A 15,860-nucleotide genomic window follows, 5' to 3' on the forward strand; every position below is an offset into this window, starting at 1 on the left:
AAAAAACGTTTTTTTTGACTTCTCAATCAGAATCCCAAACATGCTATCATTGTATGAAATTTAGAGTCAAGCAATTGAGAAATAGTTATTTCAATCACATGTTCCAATGCTATACAAACATTTACAAAGTGACGGCCTCACTAAACTTGTACCGGCGCAATGAAAAGGAAAGATAACTATTTTCTTTAGAAAGAGGGACAAAGTTAAAAAGTCGCCCAATAAGTGGGTTAAATCAAGGGTGGGCATTAGAAGTAGTAGGGCAGAAATGAGCTAATTTTCTCTTTTTGCCTCCACCTCCATTGGAAAGTCATAATGGCCTTCGATAGTTTACGATGGAGTCATTTTTGCCCACCCTCGGTCCCCAAAATATTGGAGGTGGAATCGAGCAGAAGAAATATGTGTGATGAAGTGGGAGTCAAACCCATAATCTCAAACCATTTATACTAAACTTAAGCATCAGTTCTGAGAAGTTAATATATAGCCTAAAACCCTAAATTCTTACTACCAAAACCATTCTAACGTCCAATTAACTTAAGCTAAGAGGCTTTTCATTTTTGTTGGAGGTACTACGCACAATGTTGATTCAAAGCCTGTTTGGTATTGCGTTTGAAAAATAGTACTTTTCAATCAAAAAGAGTTTTTGGACAAAAGCTTTATTTTTAAATTTTTGTTAGAAGTACGTTTTTGCCATTTTAAAACTTTTTGGACCCTTAAAAACGCTTTTAATTTTTTTATTAAACGAGTATTTTTTTTTAAGCGGACTTTTTGAGTGTAAAAAACAAATTTTAGGCTCTTCAAAAGCAATTCTAAACAGGCCCTCAAAGGAGATGGTGAAGTAGCACGCTTACTTTTGGACCAAGTCCAGCCCAAAAATCATGGGCCTTCCTGTATTTGGGTCGTGGGGCAGGAAGGTCTTCAACCTTGTAGCAATAATGTGAGCATTTTATTCTATGCCAACTTGGAAAAGAATAAATTTTTATTTTTATTTTTATTTTTTGTAAGTAGAATAACAATTTTTAAATGAACCCACGTTTGCCTACCTAACATTCTCAGAACAGAAAGTCATTTTGGAATCTGCAACCCCACAACAAGGAAATTTCGTGGGAGACCTTGACTTAAGCCTAGCATTGGAGGGTTAGGCTTAGGCATTAGAAAACATTCCTATGAATAGAATAAAATATGTTTATATTTCTTATTTTCAAATTACATCTCTAATATCAAATATTTTAACTACTTAATCTCATTTATATTTTAAATTCAATTATAAATCAACAAAAGTTAATCATTCATGCTATACACAAATCTATGCTCTCATTCGCTCGCATCGACTTTACTATTTTTATAAGAACATCTTTAGCAGTGTAGTTAAAAGAGAGATATTAGTTACATTTAACTATTTTTGTCATTTTTTTGCTCTAATAGAATAGCTTGATATTAGCTATTATACATTAACTGCTATAGTGAATAGCTTCATATTGCTATTTACTGTAGCACACTAGATTGTTAAATAAAATATTATTTTCACATTATTTTCTCTCTCTTCTCTCTCCCTCTCAACGTTTCTCTCTCCTCTCCCTCCCTCAACGTTTCTCTCTCTTCCCTCTTCTCTGTTCATGAATTTATGATACAAATTTAAGTCTTTTGAATCACTAAAAATTCCCTAAAAAAAAGTGAATAGCATGCATATAATTGACAAACTAAAAATAAATAAATAAAAATAACACACATTTATGCTTCGTGAATCAATTCTATTGCAATTTACAAGATAATGCAAAAGCAGTCACGGATCCAAAAAAGAAAAGAAAAGAAAGATTAAAAAATAATATTTTAAAAAATAGAGAATGAAATAAAGGATCTGTTAGAGTTGATATTAAAAAATGAATAGCTAAAATAGATAATTGTGCTTTTTAACTGGGTAAAATATCTCTTACTAAGTAATACTATTCTTTATATTCATTTTATCAAGTCAACAAGTGTGATAAATGTGTACGAATAATAACATTGCCCTTTTAATAACAAACATGTAGTATATAAAAGAATTAAAAACACAAAGTCATCATTTTTTTCAGTTTGATTTTACCCCATTCATTTCCCTGCTCCAATCACTTCCAACTTCCAAGCCAAGTGAAGCACACTATGCATATTGCGTATCCTGCCCAAAAAAGAAGGCAAGAAGACGAAGAAGCAAAGTCTTGGTCAATAATTATGTAATGACCAAAATGGTCACCATCCACCCATTGTTCATCCTATGGTCTCCTAATTAAAAACCCCATATGGGTATTGGGTATTTTCGTCAAATTCAAACTGATCATATTCCTTTCTTCAAGCTCCATCGGCTTAAACAAGAAGCAGCAAAAGCTTCTAAACCTGCAAATTGCAGAAGAAAACTCAAAAACGATGGCCAGTGGAAGAAGGGTTGCAGACATCATAGGATTGAGGGAAGATCAGCTAATCAATAAAGCTTGTTATTGTGCCATGAAAGCTCACAAGTCTCCGGAGAATCCATATATTCTTGAGAAAACTCTTGGTTCACCAGAGACCATCCTCTTCAGCTTTCCTGGGTCTTGGTCTGTAAGCGATTGGTTTGCTCAAAAGCCCTTTGGGGAGACCAAGATCAATCGATCAGGCGATCCACCGAAGTTTCCTTCTCTGAGAAGCATAGGCAACGATGAAGTGGCCACCGTTAATGAAGCCTTTCTGCGGAGATTTGAAGACAAGATCTTGGGGAGCTCAGATTTTCAAGATAAGGTACACTGTTTGCTTCTTTTTTCTGCAATGAGTTTCTCTTCTGCTATAATTTGCCGGAAAAATGCAACTTTTTTTCAAATGATCTGGTCCGCTGAAGAAATAACTAAGTTTAGATTATTATAAATGAACGTGGAATAAGAATTTAGAAAAAAGTTTTGGAATTTTTAGTATTTCTCAATTTGTCGACATATGTTCCATGTTTTGTCGAACATATGTAGGATGCTGTTTTCATCCATTTGCCAATCACATACGGCCATGTCAATTAAGACTCGTTTGCTGATTAGTCTTTTTAATAGCTGAAAGTATGCATGAATTGGCAAGAGGCTTGAAATTTGTTGGTTTTGCAGTTTAAAAATATATTATAATTCTTTATTTAATAAGATTGATGTGACACTCCCAAGAAATATTTGGATCAATCTTTAGTAAATTAAAAAAAAAAAAAAAAATTCAATAATTGATTTAGAGTGTTGCAGCAATATTGTTGGACAATTGTAAGATGAAAATATAGTACTTAGTATTACTCTAAAAATATATAATAATTTTAATTATTGATACTAATATAACAATATTATTTCTCATTTGTCATCTTAATGTATTCATATAAGAAGTAACACACACACACAATGCTAACATGACAATCCGACTAACCCTGAATCAGTCTTTGTTAAAAGAAAAAAGAGAAAATTTTACTGACCCTTATGAATTGTCACCCATTTTGCAATGTCTTTCATAAAGTTCAGTGTATCAAACTTTTAATTTTTTTCAATGCCCCATCTGTTAGATCCCAACAAAATTTTCAAAATACCCAATTTTTTTAGAAAAAATATTTATTTATTTATTTATTTGTAAAGATTGAGACATAGGTATTTTTGCAAATATCATTAAATTCGGACTAACGCCTTAATCTTTGCAATTTTTTTTTTCTTCCTAAAAGGAAAAAGTTAACAGAGAGTGAAATTGCAAACAATTGAAATATGGATATACTACATTGAGAGAAATTGGACTTTAAGACGATATTGTAGAAGTAATGACAATTCCGATGGGATTGAGTAAAGTTTTTTCAAGAAAAAAAATCAAAGAATTGATTGACATTGTAGGATAGTTGTAGTGTTACAAATAATTCTATCAAACAAACACTATCTATTTCTTTGCCCTCAAAATAAAATGTATAAAAATAAATTAAATCGCTTCACATATTTGTAAGACTTATTTATCTCACATTCAATAATAATATCAGGTGCAAAGTGCTGTGACAGACAGGAAGCAAATAGTGTTTACGGGGCACTCCCTGGGTGGTTCCATCGCCATCCTGGCAACACTTTGGTTCTTGGAAAAGTTCTTCAAATCCGACAGCAAAATCCCACCTCTGTGTCTCACTTTTGGATGCCCTCTAACGGGTAACCGCATATTTTCCCATGCTCTTGGGCGAGAGAATTGGGCTTCTTACTTCATACATTTTGTCATGAGATATGACATTGTCCCACGCCTCTTGCTTGCTCCTATCCCATCAATCGAGCAAGAATTTGAGTCAATCCTCCAATTTTTCGCTGCAAAATCAACAAACGAATCCGCCGGCGGCGTACCGGAGGAGGCTTCAGATTTTCATATGATTGTGATGAGGAACGCGGCGTCGGTGGCAACCCACGCTGCCTGCAATCTCATGGGGAGCACGAATATGCTCTTGGAAACTGTAACCAGCTTCATTGCATTAAGCCCTTACAAGCCCTTTGGGACGTACATCTTCTGCACTGGGAATGGAAAACTAGTGGTTTTGAGGAACCCAGATGCGGTTTTGCAGCTTTTGTTCTACTCCTCTCAGTTGGGCAGTGAAAGGGAGGTTGCAGAGATACCCTGTTTAAGCCTTCATCAACATTTTGGGTATGAAAGTGAATTGCAAGAAAGTTTGGAAATGCAAGATGTGGTTGACTTGAAGCAACTGGAAACGCTTCCGTTGTCTGCAGAAGTCACCGGCGGCGATAGTGCAACAATTAACTCGGCCTTAAACGACCTTGGCTTGGTAAATAAGCTCTGTTTCTGTCTCTTGTTATTGTTGGCTTTCAAACAAATTTCAAATTTTTTTAGGCTCTTTCAAACTTTGAATTGCAAAAGACTTTTAAGAGAGTGTTAAATCACTGCTCCCTTAATGGGTGTTGCAGCGTTTTTCGGTCCAAGAATTTGCTAGCCCAACGATTTTTTTTTCATGGTTGAGCTATGAAAGGAATTCCTTAATAACAATGGTGTTCCTGCAAAATAAGGACAAGGTTAGAGGGTCTTCGGTTGGGGCCGAAGATTCTTAGATACTTAAGTTAGCATCTCATATGTGGATAAAAATATAATGGTAATTTGCCTATAATATCCATGAATCAGTGTGTGTTGAGAGTGAGATATACAAGGAATTAGGATCCTTTCTAGTTTATTTGAACATGAGAATATTCAGTTAGTTATAGTGGAAATGTATTGTTATCCCATCAAAAAATAAAAAAGACAAAAATACCCCTCCACTTATGGAAGGAAGAAGGACCCATTTTTCTCATTTTATTCCTAAGTGCAAAAAAGGTGGACACATGTCATATGGTCAGTGGGTAAGGGCATATTGTAAATAAGTGCAAGTAGGTGGGGGCCACGGTGAGATATTTTCTTCCCAACAATGAGTGTTGTCCAATACATAAGATATTCAATAAAAGTAAGAGGTAAATGACGAAGATATAGTTTGAACTCGACTTTTGCTTTGATTTGTAACATTCTAGAAAGTATTTTAAATTTTCCTATGTGTGGCTAATGGGATAAATTTAATCATTTAATTTTATATGCCAATGAAGAGAATATAACGTTAATTTTAGAGCCCTTTCTCAATTCTCATGATCATTTGTGCTTATTTGTGTGTGTGGAAAATTGCAGAGCACGAGGGCTAGATTGTGTCTTCGTGCTGCGGGAGTGTTAGAGAAGAGAAAGCAGGGGAACAAAAGAAACATCGATGCCAAGGAGAAAGATATCCACAACGCAATGAATGAACTGGAGACTTCCTATCGAGCCTACTGTAAGCTACGAAAAGTAGGCTGTTATGATGCCTTCAAGCTTCAGAAAAACCGTCAGGATTTCGATGCCAATTTGAAGAGGCTTACACTAACAGGTCGTTAAATCACCGATTATCCTAAAAACTTAAAAAAATTTTATGAGAATTCAATGAAGTTAATTATTTAATTTATATTCTAACACAGGTATATGGGATGAGATCATCGACATGCTAAAAAGGTACGAGCTCCCGGACGATTTTGAAGGCCAGAGAGCTTGGGTGGAGCTCGGAACAAGATATCGCCGGCTTGTTGAGCCGCTGGATATTGCCAACTATTATAGACACTTGAAGAACGAAGACACGGGGCCTTATGCGACGAAGGGAAGGCCAAAACGATTCAGATACACGCAAAGATGGCGCGAGCATGCTGAGAAGATGCCGGCCGAATCCAGTGGAGAATCCCATTTCTGGGCAGAGGTGGAGGAGCTCCAAGCTAAAACTGGCAACGGAGAAGGGTTTGAAGAAGTGAAGGAAAGGGTTTTGAAACTGGAAAGAAATATACAGAAATGGGTTAATGGCGGAGAGGTTGAAAAGGATGTGCTCTTGGAGGAATCCACTCTTGTCAAGTGGTGGAAAACACTCCCTCAACACCATAAATTGGAGTCTTGTATTTCTGGACTTATCAAGAATTGATAAGGAAATGGAGGTTTACCCGGTTGAAGCCTACTTGGTTTTGTATATGAATTATTATGATTATATATATATATATATATATATATATATATATATATATATGAGTCCGTCTATGCGGCTGCCAAATTGAGGTAGTCAAGCGTCGTCCAACGCGTGTGGCTGCCTCTAAAAATAAAAAAAATAAAAAATGGAAATGAAAATTTTGTTGTTATGTTTTTTGTTAGCTAAATTTTCATGAGCTAATATTTGGGTTTTAATGCCTCAAAATTTGTTTTTTGATTCAAAACTAAAACTTAAGGGTGGAAGGTACCACTTTAAATGGATTCGGTCATCCATAATTCCCTTGTAACCTATTTCCTCTTCAATTAAAAATAAATAAATAAATAATAAAAAATGGCCGACGCTTGGCAGCCGTAAATCTCTACTCTCTCTCTCTCTCTCTCTCTCTCTCTATATATATATATATATATATATAGGTGACATGCATGTGTTATAATTTGACTGTTCCCATTAAAATTTTTTTATTTGTAAGATAAAATGCTTTACAAGTAGAAACAATCACTTAAATCTAAAGACTTAGTATGTAAATCATGAACGAAACTTCGTCTATATTGAGAGCCGAGCTTATGTTGGTAATAAGCTTTAGAAAGATAATTGTATGTATGAAGCATTTTGAGAAATTGTTAATAGAAAATCATTAGAAATTATGCATGAGGTTTGGACAAATTATGCTTAAGAGCTTTAAGTGGCTTAAGAACTTCATTAAAAATTGACTCTTGATACCCATTTCATATTGATTCAAGTGACATACTTCAAGTGGTTAATATGAAAAATGACAGAAAACACATTACATTAACCTGATAAAATGAATATAAAAAGTATCCTTACATATTACTCTTTCCTCTCATGTGCACCTACCTAACAATTTCAGGTTATTGCAAAACCTGCAACCACACAAGAAGGAAACTTCGTGGGAGACCTTGACTTAAGCCTTATCATTAGAAATTTGGACGGTTAGGCAGGGCTTAAGGCATTAGAAACATTTATATGGAAATAATAAAATATGTTTATATTTTAAGTAATTAATTTCATTTATATTTAAAATTCAGTTATAAATTAACAAGTTAATCATTTAGGAATCTATGCTCTCACTCGCTTGCATCGATCTCATCATAGTCTTAATAATTAAATTATTCTTTATGTTAATAATGTTTATTGAATGATTTTAATAATAAACAAATACCATATAATAAAAGAATTAAAAACTCAAAAAGTCAACAATTTTTTGTTTCACATCGCACCAAGCACTTTCAAGGCAAGTGAAGCGAAGGATGCATACCAATAACACCATACCCAGCCCAAAATAGAAGGCAAAAAGACCAAAAAGACCAAAAAGCAAAGTCTTTGTCTAGGGGCCTATGATGGTTTAATGACAAAAAAGGTCACCATCCACCCAGATGGTTACTGGGTATTTTCGTCAAATAAAAACTGATTCCTTTCTTCAAAGCTCCATCAGCTTAAATAAGAAGTAGCAAAAAAAGTTTCTAAGCCTGCAAATTGCAAAAGAAAAAAGCTCAAAAACGATGGCCGGTGGAACAAGGTTTGCAGACATCATAAGAATGAGGGACGACCAGGTAATCAATAAAGCTTGTTCTTTTGCCATGAAGGATCACAAGCCACCGGCGAAGCCGTATATTCTTGAAAAATCTCGTGGTTCACCGGACACCTACTTCTTCATCTTTCCTGGATCTTGGTTGGTATCCGATTGGTTTGCTCAAAAACCTTTTGGAGAGACTAAGATCAATCGACCGGACAACCCACCGAAGTTTCCTTCTCTGAGAAGCATAGGCAACGATGAAGTTGCCACCGTTAACGACGCCTTTCTGCGGAGATTTGAAGAGAAGATCTTGGGGGCTTCAGATTTCAAAGAGAAGGTACTGTGAGAAACAACTTGCTTTTTTGTTCAATCCTACGTGGCATGCTGTTTTCATCCATTAGCCAATCAACTCATGCCATGTAAAAAAAAAAAAAAAAACTGTAACGTTGTAAAAAGTTTTTTAGTAAAATTTATTTACAAGCTTAACATTTTTTTAAAGAAGAATTGGCTAAGAGCTCGGATTTTACTGGTTTTGCAGTTAAAATAATAATAATAATGATTAATTATTGATAGTAATATAAGAAACCCATAATGATAATACTATGAACTTTTTTACTGCTCTTAGTACTGTGTTCAAATGAATAGTAACATATGTTATATACATAGAAATCACCTACTTAATTTTCTTGTAAGACTTATTTATCTCGCATTTTATTTATTCATCTCGGAGTGATAAAGAATCTTTATACAAAATTAAGGTTCTTGCAAGTTACAAATGAAGAGTTAAATCAAAGGTAATGGAGAAATTAACTACAACAAAGAGGGTTTATACTGGAATATATTAAAAAACTCTTTTCTAATGTGTCATTCTTTTTGGTATAGTATTTCATAATAAGTTGAACAATAACAAATTTATGTAAATAAAATAGATTTATAGCTATTGATTTTGGGGAATTATATATATATATATATATAATTCAGGTGCAAAAAGCTGAGACAGACAAGAAGCAAATAGTGTTTACAGGACACTCCTTGGGTGGTTCAATGGCCATCCTTGCAACACTTTGGTTCTTGGACAATTGCAAATTTGATAAAACAAGCCCACCTCTGTGTGTGACTTTTGGAAGTCCTCTAACTGGTAACCGCATATTTTCACATGCTCTAAGGCGAGAGAAATGGGCTCCTTACTTCATACATTTTGTCATGAGATATGATATTGTCCCACGACTCTTGCTTGCTCCTATCCCATCAATCGAAAAAGAATTTGAGTCAATTCTCCGATTCTTTGCTACAAAATCCGTTAACAAACCCGAGGAGGCTCCGGATTTTTATAGGACCGTCATGACGAACGCGGCGTCCGTGGCAAGCCATGCTGCCTGCAATCTCATGGCGAACCCGAATCTGCTATTGGAAACTGTAACCAACTTCACTGCATTAAGCCCTTACAAGCCCTTTGGGACATACTTCTTCTGCACTGGGAATGGAAAACCGGTGGTCTTGAGGAACTCAGATGCTGTTTTGCAGCTATTGTTTTACTCCTCTCAATTGAACAGTGAAGCGGAGCTTCACGAGATAGCCCGCACAAGTCTTGATCAACATTTTGGGTATGAAAATGAGTTGAAAAAAATGCAAGATGTGGTTGACTTGGAGAAACTAGAAACCCTCTCATATTCTGCAGAGGCCACAGGCAGTGACAGCGCAACAATTAACTCGGCCTTAAATGACCTTGGGTTGGTGAGTTCTGTTTCTGTCGCTTGTTATTGCCAAAATCTTTTATTTGCGTTCGAACAAATTCCAAAATGTTTTTGAGGCTCTTTAATTAGAACTCTGTGTTGTTAGAAAGTGAAAAGAACAAAGTACGTCGATGCTTGAAAGTGTTTCAAATTTATAGAGCCCTTCTCTTCTCTTGACCATTTGTGCTTATTTATCTTATCGTGTGTGGAAAATTGTAGAGCACGAGAGCTAGATTGTGTCTTCTTGCTGCTGTCGAGTTTGAGAAGCGAAAGCAGAGAAACATGGATAGCATAGATACCAAGAAGATCCAGAAGGAAATAACTGAACTAGAATCCTACCGAGTGATCTGTAAGACTCGCCTAATGAGCTGTTATGATGCCTTCAGACTTCACAACAGCCCCCATGACTTCAAAGCAAATGTGAATAGGCTTGAGCTAGCAAGTATATGGGATGAAATCATCGAAATGTTAAAAAGGTACCAACTCCCAGATGATTTTGAGGGCCAGGAAGATTGGGTAGAGCTCGGAACGAGGTTTCGTCGCCTTGTTGAGCCCCTAGATGTTGCCAACTACTATAGACACTCGAAGGACGAAGAGTCGGGACCCTATTTGGGTACTCCTGGGAAGCCAAGGAAGCCCAGGCCAAAGCGATACATATACACACAAAGATGGCATGAGCATGCTCACAAGCTGCAAGCTGAATCCAGTGGAGAATCGCATTTCTGGGCAGAGGTAGAGGAGCTCCGCACTAAAACAAGCAGCCCTGATGGGTTTGAACAAGTCAAGCCAAGGGTTTTGCAACTAGAAAGAAATATACAGAAATGGGTTAATGGCGAAGAGTTGGGCAAGGATAAGGATGTCCTCCTCTGTCAGGAATCCATCCTTGTGAAGTGGTGGAAAACACTCCCTGACCAGCATAAGAAGGATTCTGCATTCAATAACTTAATCCATTAAGAAAGGGTGATTTAGGAGGTCGGTGCCTTCTTGGATATGTTTGAATATGAAATACGTTATTGTGTGTGCTAAATGCAGTCTAGCTATTACTCTTTTGAAATAAAAGAAGTTAAAAGAGTTGAAAGCAACAGAAGCTCATCTATTAAGTTTTGTGCATGCTCATCCTTCTATATATTATCCAAAAAATCAAAAGATCATCCATTCTAGATGTTGAACACAATAAACCTTGTGAATCTCTTTAAGTATCAAGAACATAAGAATGAGACTGTATACAGGCTGACTCATCATTCCATGCTTATATAGCCTGAAAGAGGCTGCTAAAATCCACCTTAAGTTTAGTATAGGAATTGAGGAGATACACAACACCGACGCATTACATCTACACTTAGAAAATCAGCTTTTAAGAAAGCATTGAATCAAACTGCTCTTTTCAGAGGAGGGAGCGGGGAGAAACCAGTAAGCTAAATCCATAAAATGAACATAAAGAACAACAGTACTTACAACAAATACAACTCTACTGCCCCTTGCAGCAAGCAGAGTAATTATCCTAATTCCTGATAGCAGAGCAAACCAAATACAAGTACGAGTGAAACAGTACCCCCAAATAAAAAAATTTTAAAAAAGGTTGCAAGAACTACTTTACCCGCCTTCATGCTCCATGTACCCGCCACACACCATGGACATCAAGGAGATAATTCACCATGGAACACTGCTAAAATGTCATCAGTAAAATAAATAAATAAATACTTTTCTTTTCAGATAGACAGGATGTTATAACCACAAGGCTGTTCCCATCTAAAAGTGGAGACTTACACTACCCTTAATCCCTAAGTGCTTGCAGAGAGTAGCCTTGCACATAGATCACTACAAACCATGATCAATATATACACGAGAGGAAAGCACAATGTAAAGCATATAGAACTCTCCAATTGAATGAATACCATTCTTTTCCCTGTTTGTTCTCTTCCTCATCATCTTCCCCATAAAGCCAAAACTCCATCTTCCTCGTCCTCTTTTTCTTGTTCTTTGATTTTTTATTTTTAATTCTGATTTCTTTATTATTGATAGGAGTTCTTTTGCGAAGACCCTATGAATTGATTAAAACCTCATATTCATACTACAACAGCGATGATTCAACAAAACCTCCAAACTAAGTCTAAAAATTCACCGAGTAACCAGCACTACCAAGTAAAATGGGATATGTAAAGCCTCAAATAATAATAATCAAATAGGAATTAGTCATGAAAGAAAAAACCACTCATACCTAAAATTTAGGAGATAACGATGGAAAAAGATCCTCTCCTGGGCTCCTGCTTAAATAATGACAACACTACACTACAGGCATGACTGTACGGTGTAGCAAATGATGAATGACACAAATGGCAAATGGTATAAATGGTGAGTGGCCGTGAGTGCCAGAGGAGAAGTCACAACACAAAGCCTAGAGAGAATAAACCAAGAGAGACAGATAAAGAAAGAGAGTGAGAATCAGTCTTTAAGGACATTTGGAACCAAATAAAAGGGGAGATTCAGTAGGAGCATGTAAAAAGGAGAAATCTGGAAGGTGGGTAGAGTACGAGAAAGCAAGCCATGGGATGAGCTATTAGTTTAAAAAATTCAAAATGTAATTTGCAAAATAATTACAGTTTTAATAACCTAATATGTCACAATGGAACTTGGCAATATCAAGGAAATTGGTTTTACCTGTCAATGACACTTCCCTCACCTAAATGGTACAAATAAAGAACATCTCAAATGATTATGAAAACTGAAACAATACTCAATAATTATAAATGAATGGGCACTACTGGATATTTAAAATTATCACTTTTTAATCATAGGCATGTATTTAGATAAGAAAATCTTCACTTCTCAATACACAAAGTAAACAAATAAATTTAAAAGACCTCCCAGAAACCTCCACCGTCCACTGTAGACTAATGAGGCAATGAATACCAAAATATAAGCTGGGAGATATAAAAATGCAAACAAAACTACAAGCCAGTAGTTTAAAAATATAAAAAGCTCATTTTCATTCAAATTAGACATGACATTCAATTCAAAACCTCAAACCGTGATGCAAGTCAAAAGAAACTAGGTTTAAACATTGTATGGTCTCCATACAAAACATGATCCCCCAATAATTAAAGTCTGAAGTGCTGACCTCAATATGTTTACAATTGCAGCCATATCAATAACCTATTGAGTTCAAACCAAAATCCATTCTTCAAAGTATTGCTTCAATCAGCCGTAGCCTCAGAAAGCAATAAAGGTAATTGCCTGAAAAAATGTAACAAGCTAAAATGCAGAGGCATCTCCTACGAAAAGAACTGCTTAAACAAAAAGGCCATTAGAATATAACATAAAGATAGAAAGTCCACATAAACAGTGAAAAATAGAACAGCATTCGCAGGAAAAAAGAAAAATCATATTGTAATCATCTTTTATGTATTGAATTTCTATACCACCTTATCTATTCACATACCAAGATGTGTCCTCTACATCAACGAATGCACCATTCATATAAGAACCAAACTCATAAGATAATAGCTTAATTCCCGGGTGCTCAAAACCCTATGCCAACATCTACCTCTATTAAAAAAGAGAGAAACAGAGCCTAAGACTAAACAGAACACACGAGACACGCAAAATGAGAGAGACCCAATATACTTAATGGACGAAAACAGAGACTCCACCTAAGACCTCGTGATCATGCTACAACAACGAGCCAACCGGAATGTCAGGCTGCCCCCATTTACACTTGCCTCCGCCTCGATAGGGTCAGTCTCATACGGTTTCCTGCAGCCGGGACAACGCGCATCCTCCTCAAGAATCCTCTTGTGGCAGAAAAGGCAGAGCCGGAATCCGCACAAGCAAGGCAAAAAGCTTGAGTCTGTGCCATCCAAATCCTCACAGCATATAGGACACGAGGTCGGCGCAGACACCACACTCTTAGAAGCCCACGCAACCCCTCCTCCGCCATAATGCCGGTCCGGATTAGGCAAGCTTTGCTGCTTAGATAAATTGGGCAAACTCCTAGGTCGAAATGCATCGTCCGGCCTCCACGCCCGGCTATTCCCGCAAGCCCCTGAAACCATTTTCGGACACTCCAGCTTCGAATCTCCATCTCTTAGGCCCGTCCCATCGGTCACTTGCCGCGGAGAAACAACTTGGGCAACGGATTCGGATTCGGAACTCGGATTTTGGCCTTGGGGCTTGTCCTCGTCCGCCGCTAAAGCATCAGCCATGGTCTCCCAATCATCCAAGCCGTCACCATCATCTTCTCCTCCACCTTCCTCATCTTCCGTTATACACCCCGAACAGCACCCACCACTACTACTACTGCTACTGCTTCCACTGCTGCCACTTCCGGTGAAGTTTGTACTCGAATCAGCACCGCCGAGGACGCTACTGGTAGCACTGGTGGGACTGTTCGACGGCGAGTCCAAATCGCTGTCTTGATGAATCGATCGATCCATATCTTCGCCCCTGGAACTCATTTCCAAATTCTCCAACGCCCGGTTGCCCCCTTTGCCGCACTGAACGCCGCCGCTCTGTTCCTCCTTGAATCCCCTGTTCTTTGCCGTGCCTAACCCAATTATTAATCGCAAATCCGATAATCAATTAAACAAACCAAAATTAAATAAATAAACAAAGAAATAAACAAAATCAAAGAAATACTTTTTTACACAAATACATATGAAATGGGATAAATAAATACATAGGTTACAGAATAAGAGATCGCAGGCGTACCTTGAGAAAGCCATTGCTCGCGACGAGCATCAAGCTTGCACTGCTTCAATTTGGCGGACCTGTTGGCCTGAAAATCCCCCGATTCAACAGAAAATTAAGAAAAATTAACACAAAATACACATTAAAAATGGATTTTCTGTACAAAGCGATAGGAATTGAATTCTCACCCTCTTCTTCTTGCCCAAATCCCTGGCGTTGGCGGCCGAGGGAACCGAAGCGGCAGTGATCGAGTCGGAACTCATGGCTGAGACGGTCGGATTCGGATTCGAAGAGCAGAGAGATTCGGAAAAACCCTAATTCGCGAAAAGAGAGAGGAAGAGAGAAGGATTTTAGAGAGATAAAGAGATTGAATGGATAACGGAAACTCCTCTGCTTCGTTCGCTCGGCCTTTTCACAATCTGATATCTGAAGGCCGACTTCGTATATATAGTACCCATCTTACGGAAATACCCCTGCTTTCTTGTTAATTTCCGCGGTTGTGGAGGTGGGATAACCCGCATTTCGTTTAAACAATTTTTGGGAACAAAATTTCGTGTGAAGGTTATATTTGTAAAGTAACTTAGGGCACAGATAGAGTTTGGAGCAGAGTAAAACGACGACGTCTAAATTTCTGTCCACCATTTTTTGTTTTTCTTTCTTGAGTGCCACGGTAAAGCACTGCCATTTTCTCCGAATTACAAACTTGAAAGTTACCTAGATTTCCAACCATGGGATGTGGCAATTAATTAGGCTGTTGGCACCAACTAATTAGGGCAACAAATGGTATTATTATCTAAAAATGGTATACGGTGTAATGCATTAGACAGTTTCTGCCTGTGGATTTTATCACCTTTTCATCGCATCCATCCGATCAATCGCTCGTGGTTATCGGATGGTCCTCAAAATCAAAACAAATATTATATATGGTTTTAAATAAATTTTTTTTTTTTTTAATATTGGGTTTTAAATTACTAATCTTTTAAACCATACGTTTCAAAACTGCTAAACTAAACATACACTTATTCAAAATTGCATGGGTTTGCTAATAGAACTAATAGGTTGATGAACGTTTGTTCACTTTTAGTGTTAGATGTCAAAATACGCATTTAAAAACATTTAAAACACATGAAAAATTAAAGAAAATAAAAAAGTTTGTTAGTGATTAGTAGAACCAAAAGTTGCCCATATTACTTTAATATTTAATATACTTTTATAACTAGTAATCAGTACCATAAAAAGATTATCCATATCAATTGATAACTAATATTATAATATCAAAATAAAAAGTAGAAATACTTTTTCTTTTTCTTTTTTATTAAAAAAAGAAGGAATTGATAATATTTAATATGATAAAAAAAAACAACACTTTTTTAAATGCGACCTACATTTA

General features: G+C 36.6%; 3 protein-coding genes across 3 annotated transcripts; 2 read left to right on the forward strand and 1 right to left on the reverse strand.

The window, feature by feature from the left end:
- The first annotated feature begins 2,100 nt into the window (after positions 1–2,100).
- LOC132173545 (protein EDS1B-like) lies at positions 2,101–6,487 on the forward strand. The gene is made up of 4 exons (XM_059585061.2): positions 2,101–2,748; positions 3,986–4,765; positions 5,647–5,878; positions 5,967–6,487. Exons 1-4 carry the CDS (start codon positions 2,398–2,400, stop codon positions 6,452–6,454), a joined length of 1,851 nt encoding a protein of 616 aa, XP_059441044.2. The 5' UTR covers positions 2,101–2,397; the 3' UTR covers positions 6,455–6,487.
- Positions 6,488–7,960: 1,473 nt separating this feature from the next.
- Positions 7,961–10,869, forward strand: LOC132173423 (protein EDS1B). The gene is made up of 3 exons (XM_059584925.2): positions 7,961–8,388; positions 9,033–9,785; positions 10,004–10,869. Exons 1-3 carry the CDS (start codon positions 8,038–8,040, stop codon positions 10,736–10,738), a joined length of 1,839 nt encoding a protein of 612 aa, XP_059440908.2. The 5' UTR covers positions 7,961–8,037; the 3' UTR covers positions 10,739–10,869.
- Positions 10,870–13,149: 2,280 nt separating this feature from the next.
- On the reverse strand, positions 13,150–14,872 carry LOC132174872 (RING/U-box superfamily protein). The gene is made up of 3 exons (XM_059586601.2): positions 14,659–14,872; positions 14,492–14,558; positions 13,150–14,327 (listed from the first exon to the last, which is right to left on the reverse strand). Exons 1-3 carry the CDS (start codon positions 14,731–14,733, stop codon positions 13,435–13,437), a joined length of 1,035 nt encoding a protein of 344 aa, XP_059442584.2. The 5' UTR covers positions 14,734–14,872; the 3' UTR covers positions 13,150–13,434.
- Between the last annotated feature and the right edge of the window lie 988 nt (positions 14,873–15,860).

This window comes from Corylus avellana, chromosome 3 (genome assembly GCF_965113065.1).
Source record: "Corylus avellana chromosome 3, dhCorAvel1.hap1.2, whole genome shotgun sequence".
Taxonomy (NCBI): domain Eukaryota; kingdom Viridiplantae; phylum Streptophyta; class Magnoliopsida; order Fagales; family Betulaceae; genus Corylus; species Corylus avellana.